We start from the raw sequence: 27531 nt of genomic DNA on the forward strand, positions 1-27531 counted from the left end.
TTCATGAAAGGCCCTGGCCAGGGTCTAGGATAATTTTTCAGTGGGAGGCTGATTCCCACTACCATTTTTCTAGCTCCATAAAATCTCCATGGTATTAAGTACAATGGGAGAGGAGCCAAGGTGCCAACCAGCAGGTGTCTAATATTTCTATTTTGGGGACTGGGAGATAATATGTAAAAGTGGGTAAAGGTCTAGATGGACTAGGCTCAGCAAGGACCAATGGAAGACAGGATGAATATGCAGAGATGGGAATAATTAGATATCAGCTTCTATAGGGTGGATAAAGATTTTGAATATGCCAAGGAAGACATATTTCACTTTTATGCAGGGATGAGTGGAGCAGATGTTTCATCTCCAGTACAGCCTCAATCCAATAGTCATTGGTGCATTTGAAGGTATTTTATACACCTCCATTGGTAGTCTGTGGCTTTTCTAGGTACCAACCACTAGGGTGTTACTAATAATCAGGAATTTGGGGGTAAATAACAGTCTGGAAGCTATGAGTTATGGAATGGTATATGTTGGGTAATGAAGCAATGCTGTAAATTATTATATGAGATTTTTGTGGTGATAAGGAACATTGACCAGCCAAATTGTCTGTAAGAAGTGTTTACAGGCTGGTGTGGAGGCATAGTGCCTTTTGCTTGTGTTTGTGGAGATTGAGGGACCATTTTGTAGGGCAGCTTCCTGTTGCTTGTTTTTCTGTATAATAAAAAAAATTGGGTGGTCTTTGTCCCTGATTCCTTGTAAGGAGACTCTAAATGCTTGGAATTCCCTGAGTGATAGGAGTGTCTTTGTTATTCATGTAGGTCCCTGGATAGTTTCAGGCTGAGAGCTGGCAGTGCTGGAAAGACCCAACCATGTGATTAAGTTTTGGGAATTTGAGTCACATTATATTAACCTGACCTCCCAACCTCTGGAGAGAGAAGGCAGCTGGAGACTGAGTTCAATCATTTGGCCAATAATTCAATCAATCATACCCATGTAATGAAACCCCAATAAAAACTCTGGACACCTGAGCTTGCTAGTTTGGTAATCATACATTAATGTGCTGGCAGGATGATGCATCCTGAGGACATGGAAGTTTCAGGTTTCCTCTGAGATCTCATTCTTTGTGCTTCTTCATTTGGTCAATCTTGATTTGTATTCTTTATAATAAAACTGTAATCATAAGTACAGGGCTTTCCTGAGTTCTGTGAGTCATTCCAGTGAATTATGGTGTCTGAAGGAGTAGTAAGAACCCTGAAGGTTTGTAGCCAGTTGGTTGGAAGTGTGTGTGGCCTTGGTTACAATACAAATTTCTAAGTCAATATTAGGATATTTGAAGCCATACCATGAAGTTAAAACATGAAAAATCTATGTCTATATGACTGTAGAGACCAGTTTCAACCCAACTGAGACTTCTAGTCTCTTAGTTATAATGTTCTAGAAAGAAAGTTTGGCTTAGCCAGATCTATGAATTATTCCTCTAACTTAGGTAACATTTTTTTCTCCAATTAACTGCAAGTTTTAATGCCATGGGTCTGAGGCAAGGTAGCCAGGATTGGGGTAGAGGTGACCAAAACCTTCCACTTCCAGAAGAACCCACTTCTCTTCTTGAGGTGGTCATTTATTTGAGTGATAGTATAGATAAACAGGGAAGGAACTTTTAAATTACCTGGTGAACTCTCAGGAATTGTCAGACATTTCTGACTGTTTTAGGGACCTGCTTAGTAATTTCTGAGAGATGACCAAGTGCCATGATAACGTCTCATAGTAGCTGACCAAGGTGCATCATCTTGAAGGCATTCTTCCACTTTTCACTTGTCTTATGTGAATGAGGCTCTAGGCACTGGAAGTTGTGGCATCATCAAGCCTCCTGTCAATAGATCTGATCAGAAGGAGAGGGACATGGTCTCAGATGGTAACTGTGGCTCCAGCAATTTTGATAGAGGGGCACTCATCAATTTTTCTTACATTGGAATTCATGGACAAGAACTGAAATTGCATGGCCCAGATGCAACTGACCTCATTCCTTAGCAAAATCAACAAATGGCATCATTGTGCCCTTGATGGGTAGGGCCATCAAGCACATTGCCTAGCACTATCAGAAGACCTACACAGTTCTGGATCACTGCTCAGCTCTCTGCAGTCCATGCAATTCATGAGAGTAGGTATGTGATATATTTTCTCTCAAATCTGAAGGTTAGAATAAAGTAGTTTCCAGAAGTGCAGGTGAATTTCTCTGGGAGTGATGCTTGCAGTATGCTGGGGTATGTATGATGCTAATGAACAAGGGCTTGGTACTCTACTCCCATCCTTGCCAGCTGTGTGGAGAGTGTCATCTGTGGGAGTTGGAACTTTGGAACTTTCAACATTGTCTCTACCTTCCACTCCAGCCCCTTCACTAATATGAGCAATGGAAGGCCAAGAAAACTGTGAGCCTTAGGGAATTTTGTCCCAATATCACTCCCAACCAGTGGTTCTCAGGGGTTGAGCCAGATGGGGCATCTTTGAGGGTTCACATATTCTGAGAACTATTGGAAATTGCATCCTGAAGTGGTCTAGTTAAAATAAAATAGACTGAGGCTAGGCTACAAAATCCAAATAGGGCTAGATGAGAAGAAGTGATCAAATTATAAAGGTGAACAGGCTAGGGAATGAGGGTCAGCAATGCATGCGAAGGGTAGAAGCAAGTGGAAGAAAGAAAATCTGGAGGAAACCTTTGACCCAAAGTCCACATGCTCATGAAGGCATTTTATTTGGTATCCATGGCTGTTGATGCAGGTATGCTGGAATCCAATAGAAGAGCCAAAGCAAAATGAATGTGCAGCTCCAGCATTGTCAGTATCAGTCTTTTCAATTCTACATCTTTATCAACTTGCAAATCTGTCCTTCCCTCTCTCCTATGCAGTTGCTTTCTAAGTTTTGGAGATTCTATCAAATACTTCTCAATCTACTTCTATGGTGACTAGAGTGGTACATCTAAAACATGAATTTGATTTAAGTACCTTCAAAGCCTCCTCATTTCCTACAGGATTAAATACTAATGTCAGATAGCATATAAAGAAGACTGTTTATTATCTTGCCCCTGCTTATTTCTCCATCCTCGTCTCTCACCACTTCCCCTCTCTCTCTAGCCACAATGACTTATTGGTATTTCCTGGAACATGCCATTCTATTACATTCCTTCATGACTTAGGTCCTCTGTATATTGTCTGGAATGTTCTACTCTTGTATGTCTGGCAAATTCCTACTAGTCCTCTAAGACTTTATGCCTCTCTGAATTCTTTTCTGACTACCAAGGCTACATTCTTTACAGATGTCTTCTATTTTAGCACCTACTGCAATGAGTTGTAATGATTTGAAAATCTGTTTCTAGAGAGCATGGGCCATGTCTAATTGATTTCTGTGGTTTCAGAGCCTGGCACAGTGCCTGACACATAGTAGGATCTCAAATTATCTCTGAATGGGGAAGTGAAATGCTTTAAAAGCAGGAGAAACTTGTCAACAAGTTCATGTTGTTGATAATCTCTTGGATTCAAGGTTTGATGTCTGAAGTATGTGATATTGATTCCTTCATTAATTCAACAAGTGTTTATTGAACATCTACCGTAAGCCAGGCATGGGAATACAATGATAAACAAAAATAGTTGTGTTCTTCACTGCTCTCAGGGGGTTGAGGATTTATTGGGGGAAACTGTTACAACATTTGTTTGAATTACTACCTAAAATAGAACATATTCTGGGTTTGTCTCATCATGTCAGCTGGAGATTTTCTCTAACACAAGGCTTTCTGCAATATGGGGTCAAAGCCTTTGCCTGTTGGGCTACTTTGGCTTCATGAATGCTGCAAGTTTCTCTCTAGTTCTTCAGCACATAAAACTACAACAAATTAAAACACAACATGTAAAATAGTTGAACATCTTATTTTAATCCAAGCAAAATGTTGTCCTCAGAAATATGTGGACTTTACATCAATGACTTTATAGTTTACCAAGTGCTTTTGCATTTATAGTGGTATTTGGTTTTGCTTGTAGGAAAACCAAAGGAATATAGGGGGAGCATTCAAAAATCAACAAAACAGGATCACTTTCTTAGGCTGTAGGGACTACCTTTAGACAGTGAGACATTATCAATATATATACCCAAGAAAATAAAGATTCTAGTCCCCCTGCTAAAAGCCAATATAAGACAAACTTTTAACCTGCATTGTTACTGGAGGAATGAAAGAAGCTGCCAGGTCCTGGCATGTTGAAAATAGAAAAAAACGAAAACCCAAAAAATCCAAAACATAGCTCCTGTGAAAATCAGACATGAGAAAGTTCAAACAAACTGAAACCAGGTTCCTGTTCCTACAGGCTCCTACTATCTTGATATCCCCTGAGGGTTGGGTTCTGTTTCCTTCTCTGTTGGGGTTAGCTATAAACAAGGACAAACTTGGAGTCAAGGTGACCAGTGATGTACAATCAGTTAGGTCCGTTCAAAGGCATACTGGCCAGAATTGCAGGGGATAGACATTCTGTTTTAAATATCACTTAAGGCAGGGGTTTATCTTTCTTGAATTTGGCTATGCTGTTTTCCCTTCAGTCCCTCAGCTGAAGGTGATAACTAACTAGGAATTGCCACAGAATGGAGAAGAAATTTTCTTTCTTTTAAGTAGCATGCTGTTGTGGCAGAGACACATGGCCACAAGGATTCAATTATAAAACTCTCATTTTGATATATAAAAAGATTACAAACAAAGCACAGGGCAAAATAAAGTTGCAATTTCAGCTTGAGTCCAAAGTAGTTGACAATCTCCTAAATTGAAGCTAAAGTTATTTTGCTTAATTAGGAGTTTAAAAAATCATTTCATAAAAGTCATAGTATTATGTACCAATTAGTCTATTAATATTTTTCCCCCTTTCTGAGGGTCTCAGAGAAAAACAACATTTTTTTTTCTTTTTTTTATTAGTTTCTGCTTTATAACAAAGTGAATCAGTCATACATATACATCTGTTCCCACATCCCCTCCCTCATGCATCTCCCTCCCTCCCACCCTCCCCATCCCACCCCTCCAGGCGGTCACAAAGCACCGAGCTGATCTCCCTGTGCTCTGCGGCTGCTTCCCACTATCTATCTACCTTACGTTTGGTAGTGTATATATGTCCATGCCTCTCTTTCCCTTTGTCACAGCTTACCCTTCCCCTTCCCCATATCCTCAAGTCCATTCTCAAGTAGGTCTGAAAACAACATTTTTCTTGATCATTTCTTTAAGATAAAAATCGTAGGCCAGGTAGAGCTTTCAAGCTTCTTTCTAGGATTTAGGGAAGGAAGGAAGGAAATGGGGAGAGGATAAAATTGCAGATTGTTTCATACCTTTTACCAGTTCTAAACAGAAACCTACTCTGGCCTTTTGATGCACTGGTTTTTCCAAAAAAGGAGTTTTGATTTGGCCTAAAATCCCTCTGGAACCATTGTCCTGTCCATTTAAATGCAACCCCAGGAAGGCTAGTATAGTGATACATTTCACATATAAACTTTAGTGTAAAATAACTTAGTGTACAAAACATTGAATTCTTTATCTCAACAGCAGCAAATATGTGTGTACAAATGGGAGCTACTTTTCTCAAAACTGGACTCTGTCCATTTCCTGAATTAACTTTACCATTGTCGTTTGGTTGTTGTTTTTGATGGGCAGAGGTGCAATTGGGATGAGGGAAGGGAGTTCTTGCACTGGTCAGGTGGCCAGGCAAGTTTACCAAGGAGCTCACTCTGGCTCCAGAAAGGGGAGTAGGTCATCCCTACTTCCTGGAACTGGATCACTCCCACTCCCTGAAACCGGGAGCGGATCATCCCTACTCCCGGAAACTGGGAGCGGATCATCCCCACTCCCTGCTGAAGAAGGAAGGCCGTCACTGCCTAGCTCTCTGCCACCTGCGACTCTGGACTTGATTGTCCCCATAAGACCTTCACAGGATCTGAATGTGGCCGATTTCTTCATGTCTCCAAGCTTCCTGCAGATGGCAGAGCCCATGGTGGACAGGGCAGCTGACGTCTTTTGTTTCATGTAGGCTTTGGAGACCTGAGCATCGTGCCAGCTCTTGGAAAGATTCTGCCTCAGCCCCACCAAGGCCGTCAGGTCCAACTTCCTCTTGAGCTCCACGCAGCGTCTCTCTTTGGCTGCCAGCGCACAGCGTAGGGTTACAATTTCTGCCTCCAATTTACCAAGCTTAGATTTGAGCTCCTTTTTCTCCGCCTCTGTGAGATCCTCTGGTTCGGCAGTCTGGTGGGATTCATACGTGGCTGCAGAGGTCTCTATCATGGCGCCTGGCATAGACTGAGAAAGAAGTTCTTCATGAAGAGAGTCCAGGTCCAATTCTTGGTAGTGATAGTCGAACTCATGGCCAGAGGAAAAGTAGTCTTGGCCAGCAGAGTCGAAGTCTAGGCCTTCAGGGTCAGAATGTAGGGTGGGGTGGCACGGATCCATAACTTGGCCAGTGGAATGGATGCTGTGGCCAGTGGGTCAGTGTCCTGTCTGCAGAATAGATGCCTTGGTTTACCGGGTCCACTTCCGGGTGGGGTTGGGTGTGTGGCTGGTGGGTAGGGTAGGTTGGGTTGGGGTCGTGGAGGCAGAGGTGGGACTTCTGGCCTGAAGGGCGCAGAGGACAGAACGTGGACTCTGTCTGTGTGCCTCCAATGCTCATAGTGGTTTAGAAATCACAACGTCTCTGTGAGGTAGGTGCTTCCACAATTGTCAGGGAGAAGAGGTATTTTCCCTCCTGCCTCAGAGGTGACTGATCCTGCCCTTCAAACCAAGTCTGACTCCCCTTATGGACCTCTTTCCACCACAGCAGCCATTTTTAAAACCTTGAAAATCAGTTGAACTTTTTGTGCTAACAGAAATTTATGACAAAGCCTCATACATAAAATAAATAAAAACTGCCTCAAAATGGGGCAGGGAGTCTATGACTCCTGGTCTTGTACCCTCCTAATTTTTCCTTCCCAGGTTCCCAAAGGGGCCTGAGAAACTCCTGGCACCACTCATAAGGTGTATATGAAGGACCCTCAAAACTCTTAAGTCCAACAGTGCTCCCACGGCATGAAGTATCAACAGTGGCAAAGGTTTGGGATAGTGGAACTTAGAAAGTGAGTCTGACCAGTCACAATTGTCTGTTATTTTGGGGAGGGAAAGGGAGGGAGAATGAGTAAATCTATAATAGTTGTGTCAAGTTTAAGCTTAAGAAAAGCAAACGCTACTGTACTATGAGAATTTAAGAGAGAAGAAATAAGATATATGCAAATAGTGCATGGGTTTTCAATGTTGCAGTTGCATTTTCTTTCTTTTCAAAGCATCCACTTACATTTCTGAAGGCATGTCTGTCCATATACATGGTTATCAGTTGTGGGAGGTGGTCTGCACAGAAAAGTAGTAGTAGTTGAACAGGATCTGTCAGGATGCCAACGTATCATATCCCCTACTTCTATTCAGAGCTGGTAATTTATACAGCGGAAAAATCAGAACTTCAACCCAGTAATGGCAGGTGGTCAAGTATCATTTAGCTCATTGCCTGGCTGCCCGTTACCAGGGAATAGCCTTGAGCAAGTCTTAGTTTCTAGTGGTTTTGTTGGATATTCTGGTAGTTCTTGCAAGCATTATCTTGTGGAACCTTATATGATCCTCAGCAAATTTCAGCTGTTTGCCATACTCATGTCTGTAGCTATAATGAAGCATCTAGCTGGGCATCCAAACCAACTTCAAACCTTTGGATTTATACTTAATAATCCTTTCATATAGCTCAGTAGTGTTTATTATTGTCTTACTTTGAAGTATGTGCCTCCCTGGATTAAAAAATGAGGATTGTCCTTGTTGGAAACACAAAGGCTAATGAGGGATTTGGCTGGGTGTATAAAGGCCTGAAAAGGACAGTAAGGACTGCCTAGAAACTGTTTTGTTTCAGAGGCTGAACTCTTCCTCAGCCGCCTGCAGAATCACTAGTGTTTTCAGGAATGTTCTGACCCTGAACCAGTGCTCTTCTTTTAAAACTGAGGATGAAGGGTAAAGAAACCCCTGAATTACACGGAGCATACATTTGTCTATTCCAAGTTGAGATTCCAGATAACCAGATTTGAGCTTGCACTTGATTATCCTTCTCTGAATTGTTTCAGCCACCAACCTCACTGCCTATTTTCTTATTTCTATGTTTCCTCACCCTTCAGTTCAAAGTATGAAATCTTTTGTTAAGCTGTGATTCTTTTTGGTAGAGTAATGATTTCCCTCATAGCAAAATTTACCTGACCTCTCTGAGCAACTTCGTTTCCATATCCCAAGTCAAAACATGGCCTCTGAATATTGGCCATAAAAAGAAACGAAATTGAGTTATTTGTAGTGAGGTGGATGGACCTAGAGTCTGTCATACAGAGTAAAGTAAGTCAGAAAGAGAAAAACAAATACCGTATGCTAACACGTATATATGGAATCTAAAAAAAAACAATGGTTCTGAAGAACCTAGGGTCAGGACAGGAATAAAAATACACACATAGAGAATGAACTTGAGGACACAGGGAGGGGGAAGGGTAAGCTGAGATGAAGTGAGAGAGTGGCATGGACATATATACACTACCAAATGTAAAATAGATAGCTAGTGGGAAGCAACTGCATAGCACAGGGAGATCAGCTCGGTGCTTTGTGACCATCTAGAGGGGTGGGATAGGGAGGATGGGAGGGAGATGCAAGAGGGAGGGGATATTGGGATATATGTATATGTATAGTTGATTCACTTTGTTATAAAGCAGAAACTAACACACCATTGTAAAGCAAATGTATTCCAATAAAGATGTTAAGAAAAAACCAAAAAACAAAACAAACAAAGAAAAACATAGCCTCTGGAAAGGGGCCTCCTAGCTAGTAATATTCTGACCTCCTGAGTAGGCCTGGAAAAATAAGTTACACAATGGAACAGTCCATTTTATTAGGCTTATGCATAACCACATACAAAATAACACATAGGTTTTGAAAATGTAGATCTATCAAATGAAATTTTACTTAATTTATAGTGAATCTAACCAACTGTTTGAATAAACTATCTTTTTAAGATGTAAAATACCAAATTATTGCCCCATGATTTTAGAACCTCAGCTCTCTAGATTAGACAATGAAATAATCAGTATTCCACAGAAAGGCTCACAAAACTGTTCATCTGAAACTGAAAGCTTTTTGATGCTATTTGTGTACTAAAAACAGCCAAAATATTTGATTCAGTAACCTCTGAAGAAAGAGCTTGAAAATTATTTTTAATTCCACAATGGATTGCTGTATTTTTTTCCCAAGAAAGACGTTATTGACCAATTTTTTTTAACATCTTTATTGGAGTATAATTGCTTTACAATGGTGTGTTAATTTCTGCTTTATAACAAAGTGAATCAGTTATACATATACATATGTTCCCATATCTCTTCCCTCTTGCATCTCCCTCCCTCCCACCCTCCCTATCCCACTCCTCTAGGTGGTCACAAACCACCGAGCTGATCTCCCTGTGTTATGTGGCTGCTACCCACTAGCTATCTATTTTACATTTGGTAGTATATATATGTCCATGCCACTCTCTCACTTTGTCACAGCTTACCCTTCCCCCTCCCCATATCCTCAAGTCCATTCTTTAGTAGGTCTGTGTCTTTATTCCTACATTGACCCATTTTTAGCAAAGAATAAACTTTGAATTATTTTTCTAGTAAGGATGATGGATTTATACCAATCCTTTGTAAATGTAAAGGTAAATGATACAACAAAATGGTTTATGTTTTAGAAATAAATTACTGAAACTTGAATGTAAAAGCAAAGTCATCCCACTCACCAGGTCTGGGTTGTTTGGGGATGGAAGGAGCGAGATTGTGGTAATTGATACTTGAGTCTAGAAATGATTAGGGACTTGTACCAGTGTCAGCAGTTTTAACCACTTGACTTCTTTTGTTATGGAACGTCAATGCAGAGCTTCCTGATTACATCAGCTCTTGTAAAATAATCCACATTAGTGGTTCAGATTGCTTCTAAATAACTGACAACTCACCCTGTAGTCCAGTCATTTGCACTGCTAGATTTAACCATAGTGAGTTCTCTAGGACTTTATTTCTATGATGACAGAACTACTACCATGAACATTTTGTTCATTTTAGCTGAAAAACAGGAAAAATATTTAAATGTTTAATTGGGCCTGAAAATAAGGCATATAGTTGAAAACCTAATCCAGTAAGAATGTTTCAAGAGTAGGAGGAGAAAATTGGTAGTTAGGCTTTTCTTGTGGAAAGCCATAATATTATATTTGATTTCAGTTTGCAAGTTATTTTCATAACTGTCTCACATCATAGCCCAGCTCCATCTGTAATATATGCAGTGAGTCACCTTCCCCATAGATATTCTCCAGCATGAACTGGAATATTTGCTGCAGTTTACAGCTGCACAGGTTATGGGTAACAATCCTCACATTTCAGTAGTTGAGTTGGTCTTCATTTAGAACCAGGGTGACATTTCCTTTCAGCAGCCCTTGTACATGGACTAATTAACTTAAAAAAATAGTGAGGTATATTATAGCATAGGATTTTCTTCTCTGAAGCCCAAACATACTATCAAGATATTAAATTGGAGCTTATTTTAAGTTGGAGACTTATTCACTCTCTTTGGTTGTGTATATAATTGTAGCAGGAATCCTTGGGGGAATCAAATTAAAATTCAGAATCTGGTTGAATCTGAAGAACTAATGTTCTCCTCTCCGCATTTGCATGAGATGATATGTATGGGATGAAGGGGCTTGTTAGGAGGAATTTTACGTATGGATCCTCAGAGGTAGAAGAAGAGGAATGACAGGGAAGTGGAGGGGTGAAGAGAAGGGAAAAGAAAATGATCAAAAGATATAGGAACTTCCCTAGATTAAAAATGAAGATTCTTCCTGTTGAAAACATGAAGGCTGTATATATAAAGACCTACAAAGGGTAGTAAGGGCTCTTTAAACACTATTTTGTTCCAGAGAATGGACTTTTCTTTTGATGCTTGCAGAAACACTAGTGGTTCCAAGAATTTTCTCAGACTCTGAACCAGAAACTGCCCTCATAATGCTGAAGATGAAGGGCAAAGAAGCCCAAGAACTAAACTAAATAAAGGGCAGTATGAGGAGACTTTAGGGGGAATTTCACAACAGAAGGTGTTCTCATTCCCTTTTTTCATTTGGCTGAGGAAAGTGGGGGGAACAGATTATCCCTTCCCAGAAGTTTTGATTTTGTTTTTTCTCCTTATGTGTTGGAGGATAGCAGGTTGGATGGTAAGTCCTGGGGACAACAGTAGGGAATCATCTAAGAGAAGAATGTAGGTGAAGCTGGCACATGAGTCAGTAAAGACCTGGTCAGTTATGGGCTGGTAGAAATAGGTTCTCTGTGCTCTGCTAAGGAAACCAGGGTTCGGTGTGTTTCTCTAGTCAGGATCTAGAAATTAGGAGGATTCCTTAAAAGGGAACAGAGGGTTGTAAAAAGACATTTTGACACTTGCTTCTCACTATCACCCTCCTCCCCAGCCAACACACTTCCTGAATTACATGCAGTTTCAACAAAGGCGTAGACTGCTATTAAAATGTCTGTAAGGGACCCAGATTACTTGACCCTTAATTAAGCAGGAAAATTTATCTGGAGGATGTTCAGATTTTGAGTACTAGGAGATACACTTTCCCTCAAGGGACTGGGCACAGACTAGACATCCATAGAAAGAACAGATTAGAAGCACATGTAAGGGCTGGTCCTGAGCACAGAGGACTCCAAGAAGTGACTGGGGAGACTTGGTGGCGTGGGGTGGTGGTGTGCTTAAGCCCTGAAGCTTGGCTCTGAGGGTTTAGAACCAGCAAAATGTGGGGGCCAAAGCAGTTTGACTCACTTGTAGCCAGTGGCTGCAGAGACCTGGGGGCAATCAAGCTGTTAATAGAAAACTCACAATCTTTTAAAGATTATGAGCATTGTGGTGAATTTGCTATCACACATAAAACCTAAGGCTTGGACTCTACTCCGTAGTTGCTTAGCTATTCTTGTCTTAAATCTGTCATGCCTGCTATGGCAACAGCATAATTACTTTATTTCCTCGATTCTGAGACACAATCAATTGTAAGACACATCTTCATTTTAATAAGAGGTTTCTAGGAGGAAGAACCTGTATTAGGGCTTCCCTGGTGGCGCAGTGGGTGAGAGTCCGCCTGCCGATGCAGGGGACACGGGTTCGTGCCCTGGTCCGGGAGGATCCCACATGCCGTGGAGTGGCTGGGCCCGTGAGCCATGGCCACTGAGCCTGCGCGTCCGGAGCCTGTGCTTCACAACGGGAGAGGCCACAGCAGTGAGAGGCCCGCGTACCACAAAAAAAAAAAAAAAAAAAAAAGAACCTGTATTAAATCACACACTGATTAAATCATGCAAACCCAATTTTAGAAACATTAAAACGCCACAAAATGTGAATATCACACGTGAAGAAATACAGTAGTAATGCAGCAAACTATAAACACTAATGGCTCTGCTTGATTCTTCTACTGGAGTTCAGAATGGACCTTCATTTGTACTGGTTCCTCTTCTCTTTCTGAAAGAAAATACAGAAGGGAAATTAGCATTTATTAAATATCTGCTACAATAATAAAAATAATGGCCCCTCCCTCCCCCTGGCCTGAGTGAGCCAGAGCCCCCGAATCAGCTGCTCCTTTAACCCCGTCCTGTCTGAGCGAAGAACAGACGCCCTCCGGTGACCTACACGCAGAGGCGGGGCCAAATCCAAAGCTGAACCCCGGGAGCTGTGCGAACAAAGAAGAGAAAGGGAAATTTCTCCCAGCAGCCTCAGGAGCAGGGGATTAAATCTCCACAATCAACTTGATGTACCCTGAATCTGTGGAATACCTGAATAGACAACAAATCATCCCAAATTGAGGAGGTGGACTTTGATAGCAAGATATATTATTTTTTCCCCTTTTCCTCTTTTTGTGAGTGTATATGTATATGCTTCTGTGTGAGATTTTGTATGTATAGCTTTGCTTTCACCATTTGTCCTAGGGTTCTGTCTGTCTGTTTTTTGTTCATTTGTTTGTTTTTTCTTTTACTTAAAAATTTTTTTCTTAATAATTATTTTTTATTTTAATAACTTTATTTTATCTTACTTTATTTTATTTTATACTCTTTCTTTCTTTCTTTCTTCCTTCCTTTCTTTCTTTCTTGCTTTCTTTCTACTTTTTCTCCCTTTTATTCTGAGCCGTGTGGATGAAAGGCTCTTGGTGCTACAGCCAGGAGTCAGTGCTGTGCCTCTGACGTGGGAGAGCCAACTTCAGGACACTTCTCCACAAGAGACCTCCCAGCTCCATGTAATATCAAATGGCGAAAATCTCCCAGGGATCTCCATCTCAAAACCAACACCCAGCTTCACTTAACGACCAGCAAGCTACAGTGCTGGACACCCTATGCCAAACAACTAGCAAGACAGGAACACAACCCCACCCATTAGCAGAGAGGCTGCCTAAAATCATAATAAGGCCACAGACACCCCAAAACACACCACCAGATGTGGACCTGCCTACCAGAAAGACAAGATTCAGCCTCCTCCACCAGAACACAGGCACTAGTCCCCTCCACCGGGAAGCCTACACAACCCATTGAACCAACCTTAGCCACTGGGGGCAGACACCAAAAACAACGGGAACTAAGAACCTGCAGGCTGCAAAAAGGAGACCCCAAACACAGTAAGGTAAGCAAAATGAGAAGACAGAAAAACACACAGAGGATGAAGGAGCAAGATAAAAACCCACCAGACCTAACAAATGAAGAGGAAATAGGTAGTCTACCTGAAAAATAATTCAAAATAATGATAGTAAACATCCAAAATCTTGGAAATAGAACAGAGAAAATTCAAGAAATATTTAACAAGGACCTAGAAGAACTAAAGAGGAAACAAGCAATGATGAACAACACAATAAATGAAATTAAAAATACTCTAGAAGGGATCAATAGCAGAATAACTGAGGCAGAACGGATCAGTGACCTGGAAGATAAAATAGTGGAAATAACTACTGCAGAGCAGAATAAAGAGAAAAAAATGAAAAGAACTGAGGACAGTCTCAGAGACCTCTGGGACAATATTAAATGCACCAACATTCGAATTATAGGGGTCCCAGAAGAAGAAGAGAAAAAGAAAGGGACTGAGAAAATATTTGAAGAGATTATAGTTGAAAACTTCCCTAATGTGGGAAAGGAAATAGTTAATCAAGTCCAGGAAGCACAGAGAGTCCCATACAGGATAAATCCAAGGAGAAACATGCCAAGACCCATATTAATCAAACTGTCAAAAATTAAATACAAAGAAAACATATTAAAAGCAGCAAGGGAAAAACAACAAATAACACACAAGGGAATCCCCATAAGGTTAACAGCTGATCTTTCAGCAGAAACTCTGCAAGCCAGAAGGGAGTGGCAGGACATATTTAAAGTGATGAAGGAGAGAAACCTACAATCAAGAATACTCTACCCAGCAAGGGTCTCATTCAGGTTTGAAGGAGAAATTAAAACATTTAGAGACAAGCAAAATCTGAGAGAGTTCAGCACCACCAAACCAGCTTTACAACAAATGCTAAAGGAACTTCCCTAGGCAAGAAACACAAGAGAAGGAAAAGACCTACAATAACAAACCCAAAACAATTAAGAAAATGGGAATAGGAACATACATATTGATAATTACCTTAAATGTAAATGGACTAAATGCTCCCACCAAAAGACACAGATTGGCTGAATGGATACAAAAACAAGACCCATATATATGCTGTCTACAAGAGACACACTTCAGACCTAGGGACACATACAGACTGAAAGTGAGGGGATGGAAAAAGATATTCTATGCAAATGGAAACCAAAAGAAAGCTGGAGTAGCAATTCTCATATCAGACAAAATAGACTTTAAAATAAAGACTGTTGCAAGAGACAAAGAAGGACACTACATAATGATCAAGGGATCGATCCAAGAAGAAGATATAACAATTGTAAATATTTATGCACCCAACATAGGAGCACCTCAATACATAAGGCAAATACTAACAGCCATAAAAGGGGAAATCAACAGTAACACATTCATAGTAGGGGACTTTAACACCCCACTTTCACCAATGGACAGATCATCCAAAATGAAAATAAATAAGGAAACACAAGCTTTAAATGATACATTAAACAAGATGGACTTAATTGACATTTATAGGACATTCCATCCAAAAACAACAGAATACACATTTTTCTCAAGTGCTCATGGAACATTCTTCAGGGTAGATCATATCTTGGGTCACAAATCAAGCCTTGGTAAATTTAAGAAAATTGAAATTGTATCAAGTATCTTTTCCAACCACAATGCTATGAGACTAGATATCAATTACAGGAAAAGATCTGTAAAAAATACAAACACATGGAGGTTAAACATACACTACTCAATAATGAAGTGATCACTGAAGAAATCAAAGAGGAAATCAAAAAATACCTAGAAACAAATGACAATGGAGACACGATGACCCAAAACCTATGGGATGCAGCAAAAGCAGTTCTAAGAGGGAAGTTTATAGCAATACAATCCTACCTTAAGAAACAGGAAACATCTCGAATACACAACCTAAACTTGCACCTAAAGCAATTAGAGAAAGAAGAACAAACAAACCCAAAAGTTAGCTGAAGGAAAGAAATCATAAAGATAAGATCAGAAGTAAATGAAAAAGAAATGAAGGAAATGATAGCAAAGATCAATAAAGCTAAAAGCTGGTTCTTTGAGAAGATAAACAAAATTGATAAACCATTAGCCAGACTCATCAAGAAAAAAAGGGAGAAGACTCAAATCAATAGAATTAGAAATGAAAAAGGAGAAGTAACAACTGACACTGCAGAAATATAAAAGATCATGAGAGATTACTACAAGCAACTCTATGCCAATAAAATGGACAACCTGGAAGAAATGGACAAATTCTTAGAAATGCACAACCTGCCAAGACTGAATCAGGAAGAAATAGAAAATATGAACAGACCAATCACAAGCACTGAAATTGAAACTGTGATTAAAAATCTTCCAACAAACAAAAGCCCAGGACCAGATGGCTTCACAGGCGAATTCTATCAAACATTTAGAGAAGAGCTAACACCTATCTTTCTCAAACTCTTCCAAAATATAGCAGAGGGAGGAACACTCCCAATCTCATTCTACAAGGCCACCATCACCCTGATACCAAAACCAGACAAAGATGTCACAAAGAAAGAAAACTACAGGCCAATATCACTGATGAACATAGATGCAAAAATCCTCAACAAATTACTAGCAAACAGAATCCAATAACACATTAAAAGGACCGTACACCATGATCAAGTGGGGTTTATTCCAGGAATGCAACGATTCTTCAATATACGCAAATCAATCAACGTGATACACCATATTAAGAAATTGAAGGAGAAAAACCATATGATCATCTCAATAGATGCAGAGAAAGCTTTCGACAAAATTCAACACCCATTTATGATAAAAACCTGGCAGAGGGCTTCCCTGGTGGCGCAGTGGTTGAGAGTCCACCTGCCGATGCAGGGGACACGGGTTCGTGCCCTGGTCCAGGAAGATCCCACATGCCACAGAGTGGCTGGGCCCGTGAGACATGGCTGCTGAGCCTGCGCGTCCGGAGACTGTGCTCTGCAACGGGAGAGGCCACAACAGTGAGAGGCCCGCGTACCACAAAAAAACCACAAAAAAACAAAACCTGCAGAAAGTAGGCATAGAGGGGACTTTCCTCAACATAATAAAGGCCATATATGACAAACCCACAACCAACATTGTTCTCAATGGTGAAAAACTGAAACCATTTCCACTAAGATCAGGAACAAGACAAGGTTGCCCACTCTCACCACTCTTATTCACCATAGTTTTGGAAGTTTTAGCCACAGCAATCAGAGAAGAAAAGAAAATAAAAGGAATCCAAATCAGAAAAGGAGAAGTAAAGCTGTCACTGTTTGCAGATGACCTGATACTATACATAGAGAATCCTAAAGATGCTACCAGAAAACTACTAGAGCTAATCAATGAATTTGGTAAAGTAGCAGGATACAAAATTAATGCACAGAAATCTCTTGCATTCCTATACACTAATGATGAAAAATCTGAAAGTGAAATTACCATTTACCATTGCAACAAAAAGAATAAAATATCTAGGAATAAACCTACCTAAGGAGACAAAAAACCTGTATGCAGAAAATTATAAGACACTGATGAAAGAAATTAAGGATGATACAAATAGATGGAGAGATATACCATGTTCTTCGATTGGAAGAATCAACATTGTGAAAATGACTCTACTACCCAAAGCAATCTATAGATTCAATGCAATCCCTATCAAACTACCACTGGCATTTTCCACAGAACTAGAACAAAAAATTTCACAATCTGTATGGAAACACAAAAGACCCCGAATAACCAAAGCAATCTTGAGAACGAAAAACAGAGCTGGAGGAATCAGGCTCCCTGACTTCAGACTATACTACAAAGCTACAGTAATCAAGACAGTATGGTACTGGCACAAAAACAGAAATATAGGTCAATGGAACAGGATAGAAAGCCCAGAGATAAACCCACGCACATATTGTCACCTTATCTTTGATAAAGGAGGCAGGAATGTACAGTGGAGAAAGGACAGCCTCTTCAATAAGTGGCACTGGGAAAACTGGACAAGTACATGTAAAAGTATGAGATTAGATCATTCCCTAACACCATACACAAAAATAAGCTCAAAATGGATTAAAGACCTAAATGTAAAGCCAGAAACTATCAAACTCTTAGAAGAAAACATAAGCAGAACACTCTATGACATAAATCACAGCAAGATTCTTTTTGACCCACCTCCTAGAGAAATGTAAATAAAAACAAAGATAAACAAATGGGACCTAATGAAACTTCAAAGCTTTTGCACAGCAAAGGAAACCATAAACAAGACCAAAAGACAACCCTCAGAATGGGAGAAAAGATTTTCAAATGAAGCAACTGACAAAGGATTAATCTCCAAAATTTATAAGCAGCTCATGCAGCTCAATGACAGAAAAACAAACAACCCAATCCCAAAATGGGCAGAAGACCTAAATAGATGTTTCTCCAAGGAAGATATACAGATTGCCAACAAACACATGAAAGAATGCTCAACATCATTAATCATTAGAGAAATGCAAATCAAAACTACAGTGAGATATCATCTCACACCGGTCAGAATGGCCATCATCAAGAAATCTAGAAACAATAAATGCTGGAGAGTGTGTGGAGAAAAGGGCACCCTCTTGCACTGCTGGTGGGAATGTGAATTGGTACAGCCACGATGAAGAACAGTATGGAGATTCCTTAAAAAACTACAAATAGAACTACCATATGACCCAGTAATCCCACTACTGGACATATATCCTGAGAAAACCGTAATTCAAAAAGAGTCATGTACCAAAATGTTCATTGCAGCTCTATTTACAATAGCCAGGAGATGGAAGCAACCTAAGTTTCCAACATCGGATAAATGGATAAAGAAGATGTGGCACATATATACAATGGTATATTACTCAGCCATAAAAAGAAACGAAATTGAGTTATTTGTAGTGAGGTGGATGGACCTATGTATGGTCTGTCATACAGAGTGAAGTAAGTCAGAAAGAGAAAGACAAATACCATATGCTAACACATATATATGGAATCTAAGAAAAAAAAATGTCATGAAGAACCTAGGGGTAAGACGGGAATAAAGACACAGATCTACTAAAGAATGGACTTGAGGATATGGGGAGGGGGATGGGTAAGCTGTGATAAAGTGAGAGAGTGGCATGGACATATATACACTACCAAACGTAAAATAGATAGCTAGTGGGAAGCAGCCGCATAGCAGAAGGAGATCAGCTCGGTGCTTTGTGACCACCTGGAGGGGTGGGATAGGGAGGGTGGGAGGGAGGGAGATGCAAGAGGGAAGAGCTATGGGAACATATGTATATGTATAACTGATTCACTTTGTTATAAAGCAGAAACTAGCACACCATTGTAAAGCAATTATAGTCCAATAAAGATGTTAAAAAAATAATAAAAATAATGGAGATACCTAATGTTTATTGATTACTTATGTGCCAGGAATTGTTCTAAGTGCTTTCACATATGTTATTTCATTTAATCCTCATAATAATCTTGAGAGGTACGTATTAGAAATACTATTAATCTCTGTGAGACTCAGTTTCCCATTTTTGCAGATCAAGAAACTGAGATGCACAGAAAATAACTTGCCACATAGTTATTAAGTAGCAAATTTGGGATATTACTCTATAAACCTAGGGCTGCTTCATTTTTTTAAACTCATACTAAACTCTTTATTATCTTTCTTACTTCTGAAATATAATATGCATGTAAAAGTATATATATGTACTTTAAAAAATTATAAATGTAAATAACTATGTACTCACCACTCAACTAACAAATAGTGTTTCCAGTGTTTTTGAAGCATGACATGTGTCCTCATCCTATTTCCTTCCCCCCACTTAACCCCTATTCGAAATTTTGGGGTGATCATTCCTTTTTTTCTTCATAAGTTTTTACCTCTTTTGTGTCTATAAATAATGTATTACTTAGTTTTGCCAGTTTTTGAACTTTATTTTTATTGAGGTATAATTGACACATAACAGTTTCAGGGGTATACCATAATGATTTGATATTTGTATATTTCTTGACCCTTGAACAACAGAGGTTTGGACTGCACAGGTCCATTTATACATGGATTTTTTTCAGTAAATACGTACTATAGTACTACATGATCCACAGTTGGTTAAATCCATAGTTGTGGAACCATGGATACATTGGGCCAACTGTCCATTATATGTAAATTTTCAACTCTGAGGGGATTGGCATCCCTAACCCCCGTGTTGTTCAAGGGTCAACTTTATTGTGAAATGATCACTATAATAAATCTAGTTAACATCTGCCACTATTTTTGAATGTTATATAATGGAATCATACCTTATGTATTCTTCTGTGACTTGCCCACTGTTTTTAAGTTTCATCCATGTTGGTGGTATTGCTATAATTTATTCATTTTCACTGCTGTATAGTAGTCCTTAGTATGTATATAACACAACATATTTAAACATTCTATTTATGAAAGTTCTTTACTGAGACACTGAGTGACTTGAAGGTGAGTTTCCCTGGTATACCACCCCAGGCCAGAAGCCTGTCTGAAGTCTATTCCTGCATATACACTTAATGTTTTCTTGCACATGTGACTTCATATTTGTTCACAATAGACTCTTCTTTCCTGGAATATATCCTGAAACATATTTGATGTGTTATCTTTCCAGCCTCATTCCTTCCACTTCCCATCATATACTTTGTACTCCAGGGCTAAATTACTGCATTTCTGAAAACTTCAAATTCACTGTGTCCTCTTGCCACTAGGCCTTTGCACATGTTTCTCTTTCTGCCTGGAATGCTTATTTCCTGGCTAACTCTTGCCCACCTATCAGGAGTCGTCTGGTTGCAAAACTCTTCTTCCAGAGGCTTCCCTGGTGGTAGAGTGGTTAAGAATCCTCCTGCCAATGCAGGGGACACAGGTTCAGGCCCCAGTCCGGGAAGATCCCACATGCCACGGAGCAGCTAAGCCCATGAACCACAACTCCTGAGCCTGCGCTCTAGAGCTCACGAGCCCCAACTACTGAGCCTGCATGCCACAACTACTGAAGCCCGCGTGTCTAGAGCCCGTGCTCCGCAAAAGAGAAGCCACCACAATGAGAAGTCCGCACACCGCAATGAAGAGTAGTCCCTGCTTGCCGCAACTAGAGAAAGCCTGCGCACAGCAATGAAGACCCAATGCAGACAAGAATAAAATAATAATAATAATTTTAAAAAGCCTTCTTCCATTACATTCTGGTTTGGGCCTTCTCCTTGAGTTAACAGAGGGGACTTCCTGCTGTCATCTCCGGGTTTAGTCTGAGTTGGTTTTCTGGAGTATCCAATATATTACTGAATAAAACTGCATATTGCATGTGGTGCCTGGAAAGACTGTATGAAAGGTCTGTTTTGTATACTAGTAACTCCAATGGACAGGAAACATGGAAATAACCATTGTTAAAAAATGTCCTTAGGTTGGGGGTAGGGCACAAATCACATCCTTGTTGGTGAAAGAGAGATGGAAAAATAAAGATTATTTTCATTTGCCTTCAGGTCTTTTGGCTAGATTCCAGAGGACTTTCTCCAAGGGCAACAAGATAAAAGCCACCCTCTTTGCCTGGAATTAGTTCTCTGGCATGGGAAAGAAAACCTCTCATTTTTTCCCCTCTTTGTGTTTTTCTGACACAGCTGCTTATCTGTTGGATATCTCACCAAGAAGTGCCTCAAGGGATGAGTGGAGATGGTAAGTAAAAATCATATATTTGGTTATATACTTTTAAAGAAATAACCTGTTGAATTTTTTAATAGTTTTAGATTTACATGTTTTAAAGAAGGGTTTATGCAGACTGTTTTTATTTGTAACATACATTTTTTAATGTTTTTGTAATTTTTCAAAAATTTTTATTGGAGTATAGTTGATTTACAATGCTGTGTTAGTTTCAGGTGTACAGTAAAGTGAATCAGTCATACGTATACATATATCCACTCTTTTTTAGATTCTTTTCCCATATAGACCATTACAGAGTACTGAGTAGAGTTCCCTGTGCTATACAGTAGGTCCTTAATAGTTATCTATTTTATATATAGTAGTATGTATATGTCAGTCCCAATCTCCCAATTTATCCCTCCCCACCTGACCCCCTGGTAACCATAAGTTTGTTTCCTTCATCTGTAACTCTATTTCTGATTTGTAGATAAGTTCATTTGTACCCTTTTTTTTAGATTCCATGTATAAGCAATATCATATGATATTTGTCTTTCTCTGTCTGACCTACTTAACTCAGTATGATAATCTCTAGGTCTACCCATGTTGCTGCAAATGGCATTATTTCATTCTTTTTTATGGCTGAGTAATATTCCTTTGTAAATATGTACCACATGTTTTTCTTCATCTTTTTCTTTTTGTTTTTTGTTTTTTGCTGTGGTGTGTGGCATGCAGGACCTTAGTTCCCCAACCAGGGATTGAACCCGTGCCCCTGCAGTGGAAGCACGGAGTCTTAACCACTGGACTGCCAGGGAAGTCCCTTTACCACATCTTCTTTATCCACTCCTCTGTTGATGGACATTTGGGTTGCTTCCATGTCCTAGCTATTGTAAATAGTGTTGCAATGAACACTGGGGTGCATGTGTCCTTTCGAATTATGGTTTTCTCCAGATATATGCTCAGGAGTGGAATTGCTGGGTCATACGGTAGCTCTATTTTTAGTTTTTTAAGGAACCTCCATACTGTTCTCCATAGTGGCTGTACCAATTTACATTCCCACCAACAGTGTAAGAGGGTTCCCTTTTCTCCACACCCTCTCCAGCATTTATGGTTTGTAGATTTTTTGATGATGGCCATTCTGACCGGTGTGAGTTGATATCTCATTGTAGTTTTGATTTGCATTTCTCTAATGATTAATGATGTTGAGCATTCTTTCATGTGTTTGTTGGCAATCTGTATATATTCTTTGGAGAAATGTCTGTTTAGGTCTTCTGCCCATTTTTGGATTAGGTTGTTTGTTTTTTTGTTATTGAGCTGCATGAGCTGCTTGTAAATTTTGGAGATTAATCCTTTGTCAGTTGCTTCATTTGCAAATATTTTCTCCCATTCTGAGGGCTGTCTTTTCACCTTGTTTATGGTTAATGTCCATTTTCTATTCCAGAATTTCATCCACAATACCACATTACATTTAGTCCTAGTGCCGTCTTAGCTAGGCCTGTAACAGTTTTTTGGACTTACCTTGTTTTTGATGACATTGACAGTTTTGAGTAGTGTTAGTCAAGTGTTTTGTAGAATGTCTATCAATTTGAGGTTGTCTGATGTTTGGGGGATGATGACCACAGAGGAGAGTGCCATTCTCATCACATTATATCAAGGGTACTTGACATCACTGAATTTACATACTTTTTAATATCTTTAGTTAAATGGCTGAGTGGTGAGACCATTGATATTGGAGTCTGAAGACTGATTTCAGGTCATGGTTCTGTCATTTATTAGTGTGTGACTTGGTAAAGTTACTTAATCCCTCTATTCCTTGTATCTTTGTCTATAAAGTGAGGCTAGTGATACTATCTACCTTATTAAATTAGTAGATACATGAATAGCACTTAGAGCAGTGTCTGGCACAGAGGAAGTAGGATGTAGGTTCTGATTCTTTTTTAAAATAAATTTATTTATTTATTTTTGGTTACATTGGGTCTTCATTGCTGTGTGTGGGATTTCTCTAGCTGTGGTGAGCAGGGGCTACTCTTCGTTGTGGTGCATGGGCTACTCTTCGTTGTGGTGCATGGGCTTCTCATTGTGGTGGCTTCTCCTGCTATGGAGCACTGGCTCTAGGTGTGCGGGCTTTAGTAGTTGCAGCATGTGGGCTCAGTAGTTGTGGCTTGTGGCCTCTAGAGTGCAGGCTCAGCAGTTGTGGCACACGGGCTTTGTTGCTCCGCGGCATGTGGGATCTTCTCAGACCAGGGGTCGAACCCATGTCCCCTGCATTGGCAGGTGGATTCTTAACCACTGTGCCACAAGGGAAGTCCTTGACTATTATTGATATTATTGACTAACATGAGATTTGTGTATTTCTATTAATGTGTCTTCTTGTCTCTCTCTCCCTCAGAAAATTAAACTATTGGTGTTTAGTGACAAAACAAAAATCACAAATAACCTGGGTTTTAAACTTTGAACATGGGAAGATCTTTGTCTTTTTATTTCTTAGGGTTTGAATTATCCCTAAAATATTGTACATTGCTTTAAAATTTTCATTGTCTGCCAATGAAAATTCTTTACAGGAAACTCCTTCAAAGGATTTTATTATCAATTTGTTTGCATGATTCAGTTATTAAACTTGTGCTACATTCACTTACAATTTGAAAATTCTCTTCAGAATGCTGGCTCTTTCAGCCACTGATCCACAGATATATTTCTGGTTCCCAGGCCAGGAGTGCAATTCTGATTTATAATCTATGAAAAAGAATTATTATGGTTTTCTTCCGTTTGGCCCAGGTGAAAGAATCCCAGGGTATGTTTCAGCATTTATTAGTATTACAAATGAAGATTTATTTTTTTTTCACTGCATAGTTAATGATTGATCTTAACCGCTCCAATAAGGGAAGACAATTGCATTTACAAATTTGTATGTCTCTTTTCTGATGCATTTTTCAGTTTTCTATTTGAAATTCTAAGTGATTATTTATTTATTTATTTATTTATTTATTTATCTATCTATCTATCTATCTATTTGGCTGCGTCAGGTCTTAGTTGTGGCATGCAGGATCTTTGTTGCAGCATGCTGGATCTTTCATTCTGGCATGTGGGCTTCCCTCTAGCTGTGGTGTGTGGGTTTTCTCTTCTCTAGTTGTGGCAAGCAGGCTCCAGGGCACATGGGCTCTGTAGTTGTGGCACGTGGGTTCCAGAGCGTGTGGGCTCTGTAGTTTACAGCACATGGGTTCTCTAGTTGAGGTGCATGAGCTCAGTAGTTGTGGCACGTGGGCTTATCTGCCTTGCAGCATGTGGGAACCTAGTTCCCTGACCAGGGATCGAACCCACGTCCCCTGCATTGGAAGGCGGATTCTTTACCACTGGACCACCAGGGAAGTCTTTTTAAGTGATGATTTAAAAAAATTTTTTTTTAATTGAAGTATAGTTGATTTACAATGTTGTGTTAATTTCTGCTGTACAGCAAAGTGATTCAGTTGTGTGTGTATATATATATATTCTTTTTTAAATATTCTTTTCTGTTATATTTTATTATAGGATACTGAATATAGTTCTCTGTGCTATACAGTAGGACCTTGTTGTTCATCCCCAAGTGATAATTTTGAATACTGATGATGAATATTGAAACATGTTCTTTTGCTGTTGGGATATTTGAAAATTTCATTGGAAACTTCACAAAACATCTTATGCAAATTTAAATATGCATAATTTAAAATATTTTTGTCTAATACTTCATATTTTTCCTGGAAATGGTATAATCCTGGCTGTTTGTCTCTTTTCTTTTTGCTTTGTTTCTTGGTAATTTTGACCAATAGAATAGAGGCATTTGTAGAGGATCTGTGTGTGTGTATGTGTCTGTGCGTGTGTGTACATGCATGCATGTGTGTGTGCGAGTGGGGGCTCATGCATGGGCATGCTCCTGTGTTGGATCAAAAAAAGAATTTTTACATTTACCTTTAGCAGCAGAGGAAAGTTTTACTGAATACCTACTATTACTTACTTACTCTTTTAAGCACTTCACCTACATTATCTCATTTGATTCTTCCAATAATCCTCTGAGGTCAGTACTCTTATTGTTCCCATTTTTACAGGTGAGGAATCTGAGACAGAGGGAAGTTGAATAACTTTCCCAAATTCACAGAGCTGATAAGTGGCAGAGCTGGAATTCAAACCTAGGTCTATCTGACTCCAAAGTCCATCCTCTTTACTCTACCATTGCATGTTCTCTGGAACATCCTCATTATTTTTTTCTTGAGATATGGCATATGTAACTCTCATAGTATCTTTGTGTGTATTTGTCTGGAAATATATCCTTCTAGACTTAATTTTTAAAATTGAGATATACATAAAGTGGCCAAATCTTGAGTGTATAACTCAAGGTAATTGTACATATGTATACACCTATGTAACCACCCCCTAGATCAAGACATGGAATATTTCTGACACTCTAGAAGACTATCTCATGCCCCTTTCCAATCATAGCCATTCTTCCCACATAGGTAGTCACCAATCTGGCCTCTATTAACATAAATTTTGCCTCTTCTTGAACAGCCTGTAAATGGAATATAATAAACACTTTTTTGTGACTTCTTTTATTTAAAATTATGTCTGAGATTTATTTATGTTGTTATGTGTTTATTTTGTTATGTCTTTTTTTTTTTTTTTTTGCGGTATGTGGGCCTCTCACTGTTGTGGCTTCTCCCGTTGTGAAGCACAGGCTCCAGATGCGCAGGCTCAGCGGCCGTGGCTCACGGGCCCAGCCGCTCCACGGCATGTGGGATCCTCCCGGACCGGGGCACGAACCCGCGTCCCCTGCATCGGCAGGTGGACTCCCAACCACTGCGCCACCAGGGGAGCCCTGTTATGTCTTTTTTATAGCTATGTATAATATCCATTTAAAGTGAACATTTCTTTCTAGCTGCAAAAGAAAAGCTTTTGATTATACCTTGTCAGACTTTTTTTCCCCTATGCATACATGATTACTAGTTTTGGATTATATATACATTTCTGTTTTATAACCTATTATTTTCTCTTAACAGTTTATCACGAACATTTTCCATGTCATTAAATATACATTCTTTTACAATGATTTAAAATATTTTAAAAAACATTTTTATTTTAAAAATTGTTTTTGTGTATGTATGTGTGGTGATGGGAGAATATGTAAAGCACTCGCAAGACACAGAATTCAAAAGGTACCAAAAGATATGCAATGAGAATTCTCCTATCCTTACCCTACTCTACCTGCTCCCCCTCACCCCAGGATCCAGTGTTACTATTGATATTTTCCTTTTTTAAAAAAACTTTTTATTTTATATTAGAGTATAGTTGCTTAACAATGTTGTGTTAGTTTCAGGTGTACCGCAAAGTGATTCAGTTATACATATACATGTATCTATTCTTTTTCAAATATACCACAGAAGTTTTCCCACTGCAGTGAAAGTTCTGAGCCCCACATTAGGCTTCTCAGCCCGGGAGTCTGACAACAGAAGGAGGAGCCCCTAGAGAATATGGCTCTGAAGGCAAGCGGGGTTTGATTGCAGGAATTACACAGGACTGGGAAAAACAGAAACTCCACCCTTGGAGGGCATGCACAAGGACCTGTGAGCACCAGGACCCAGGGGAAAAAAGCAGTGACCCAATAAGAAACTGGGGCAGATCTACCTGCTGGTATTGGAGGGTCTCCTGCCGCGGCCGGGGGTGGCTGTGGCTCACTGTGGGGACAAAGACACTGACAGCAGCAGTTCTGGGAAGTACTCACTGGTGTGAGTCCTCCTAGAGGCCACTATTATCCCCATCCAATGGCCTGTAGGCTCCAGTGCTGGTAAGCCTCAGGCCAAACAACCAACAGGGAGGGGACACAGCTTCACCAATCAGCAGACAAGCGGATTAAAGTCTTACTGAGCACAGCCCCACCCACAAGAGGGACAAGACCCCAGCTCCACCCACCACCAGTCCCTCCTATCAGGAAGCCTGCACAAGCCTCTTAGATAGCTTCATCCATCAGAGGGTGGAGAGCAGAAGCAAGAAGAATTACAATCCTGCAGCCTGCAAAATGGAAACCGCAATCACAGGAAGATAGACAAAATGAGATGGCAGAGGAATATGTGCCAGATGAAGGAACAAGATAAAAGCCCGAGAAGAACAACTAAGTGAAATAGAGATAGGCAACCTTCTGGAAAAATAATTCAGAATA

At 39.7% G+C, this 27531-nt stretch overlaps 1 protein-coding gene across 1 annotated transcript; it reads right to left on the reverse strand.

The window, feature by feature from the left end:
• Nucleotides 1-5731: 5731 nt before the first annotated feature.
• TPD52L3 (TPD52 like 3) lies at nt 5732-6343 on the reverse strand (the record flags this gene model as incomplete). Its single annotated transcript, XM_079706710.1, has 1 exon — nt 5732-6343. The coding sequence occupies exon 1, from the start codon at nt 6296-6298 to the stop codon at nt 5732-5734; it is 567 nt and encodes a 188-aa protein (XP_079562836.1). The 5' UTR covers nt 6299-6343.
• Nucleotides 6344-27531: the final 21188 nt, after the last annotated feature.

The sequence above is a fragment of the Hyperoodon ampullatus genome (assembly GCF_949752795.1).
Source record: "Hyperoodon ampullatus genome assembly, chromosome: 6".
Lineage (NCBI taxonomy): Eukaryota > Metazoa > Chordata > Mammalia > Artiodactyla > Ziphiidae > Hyperoodon > Hyperoodon ampullatus.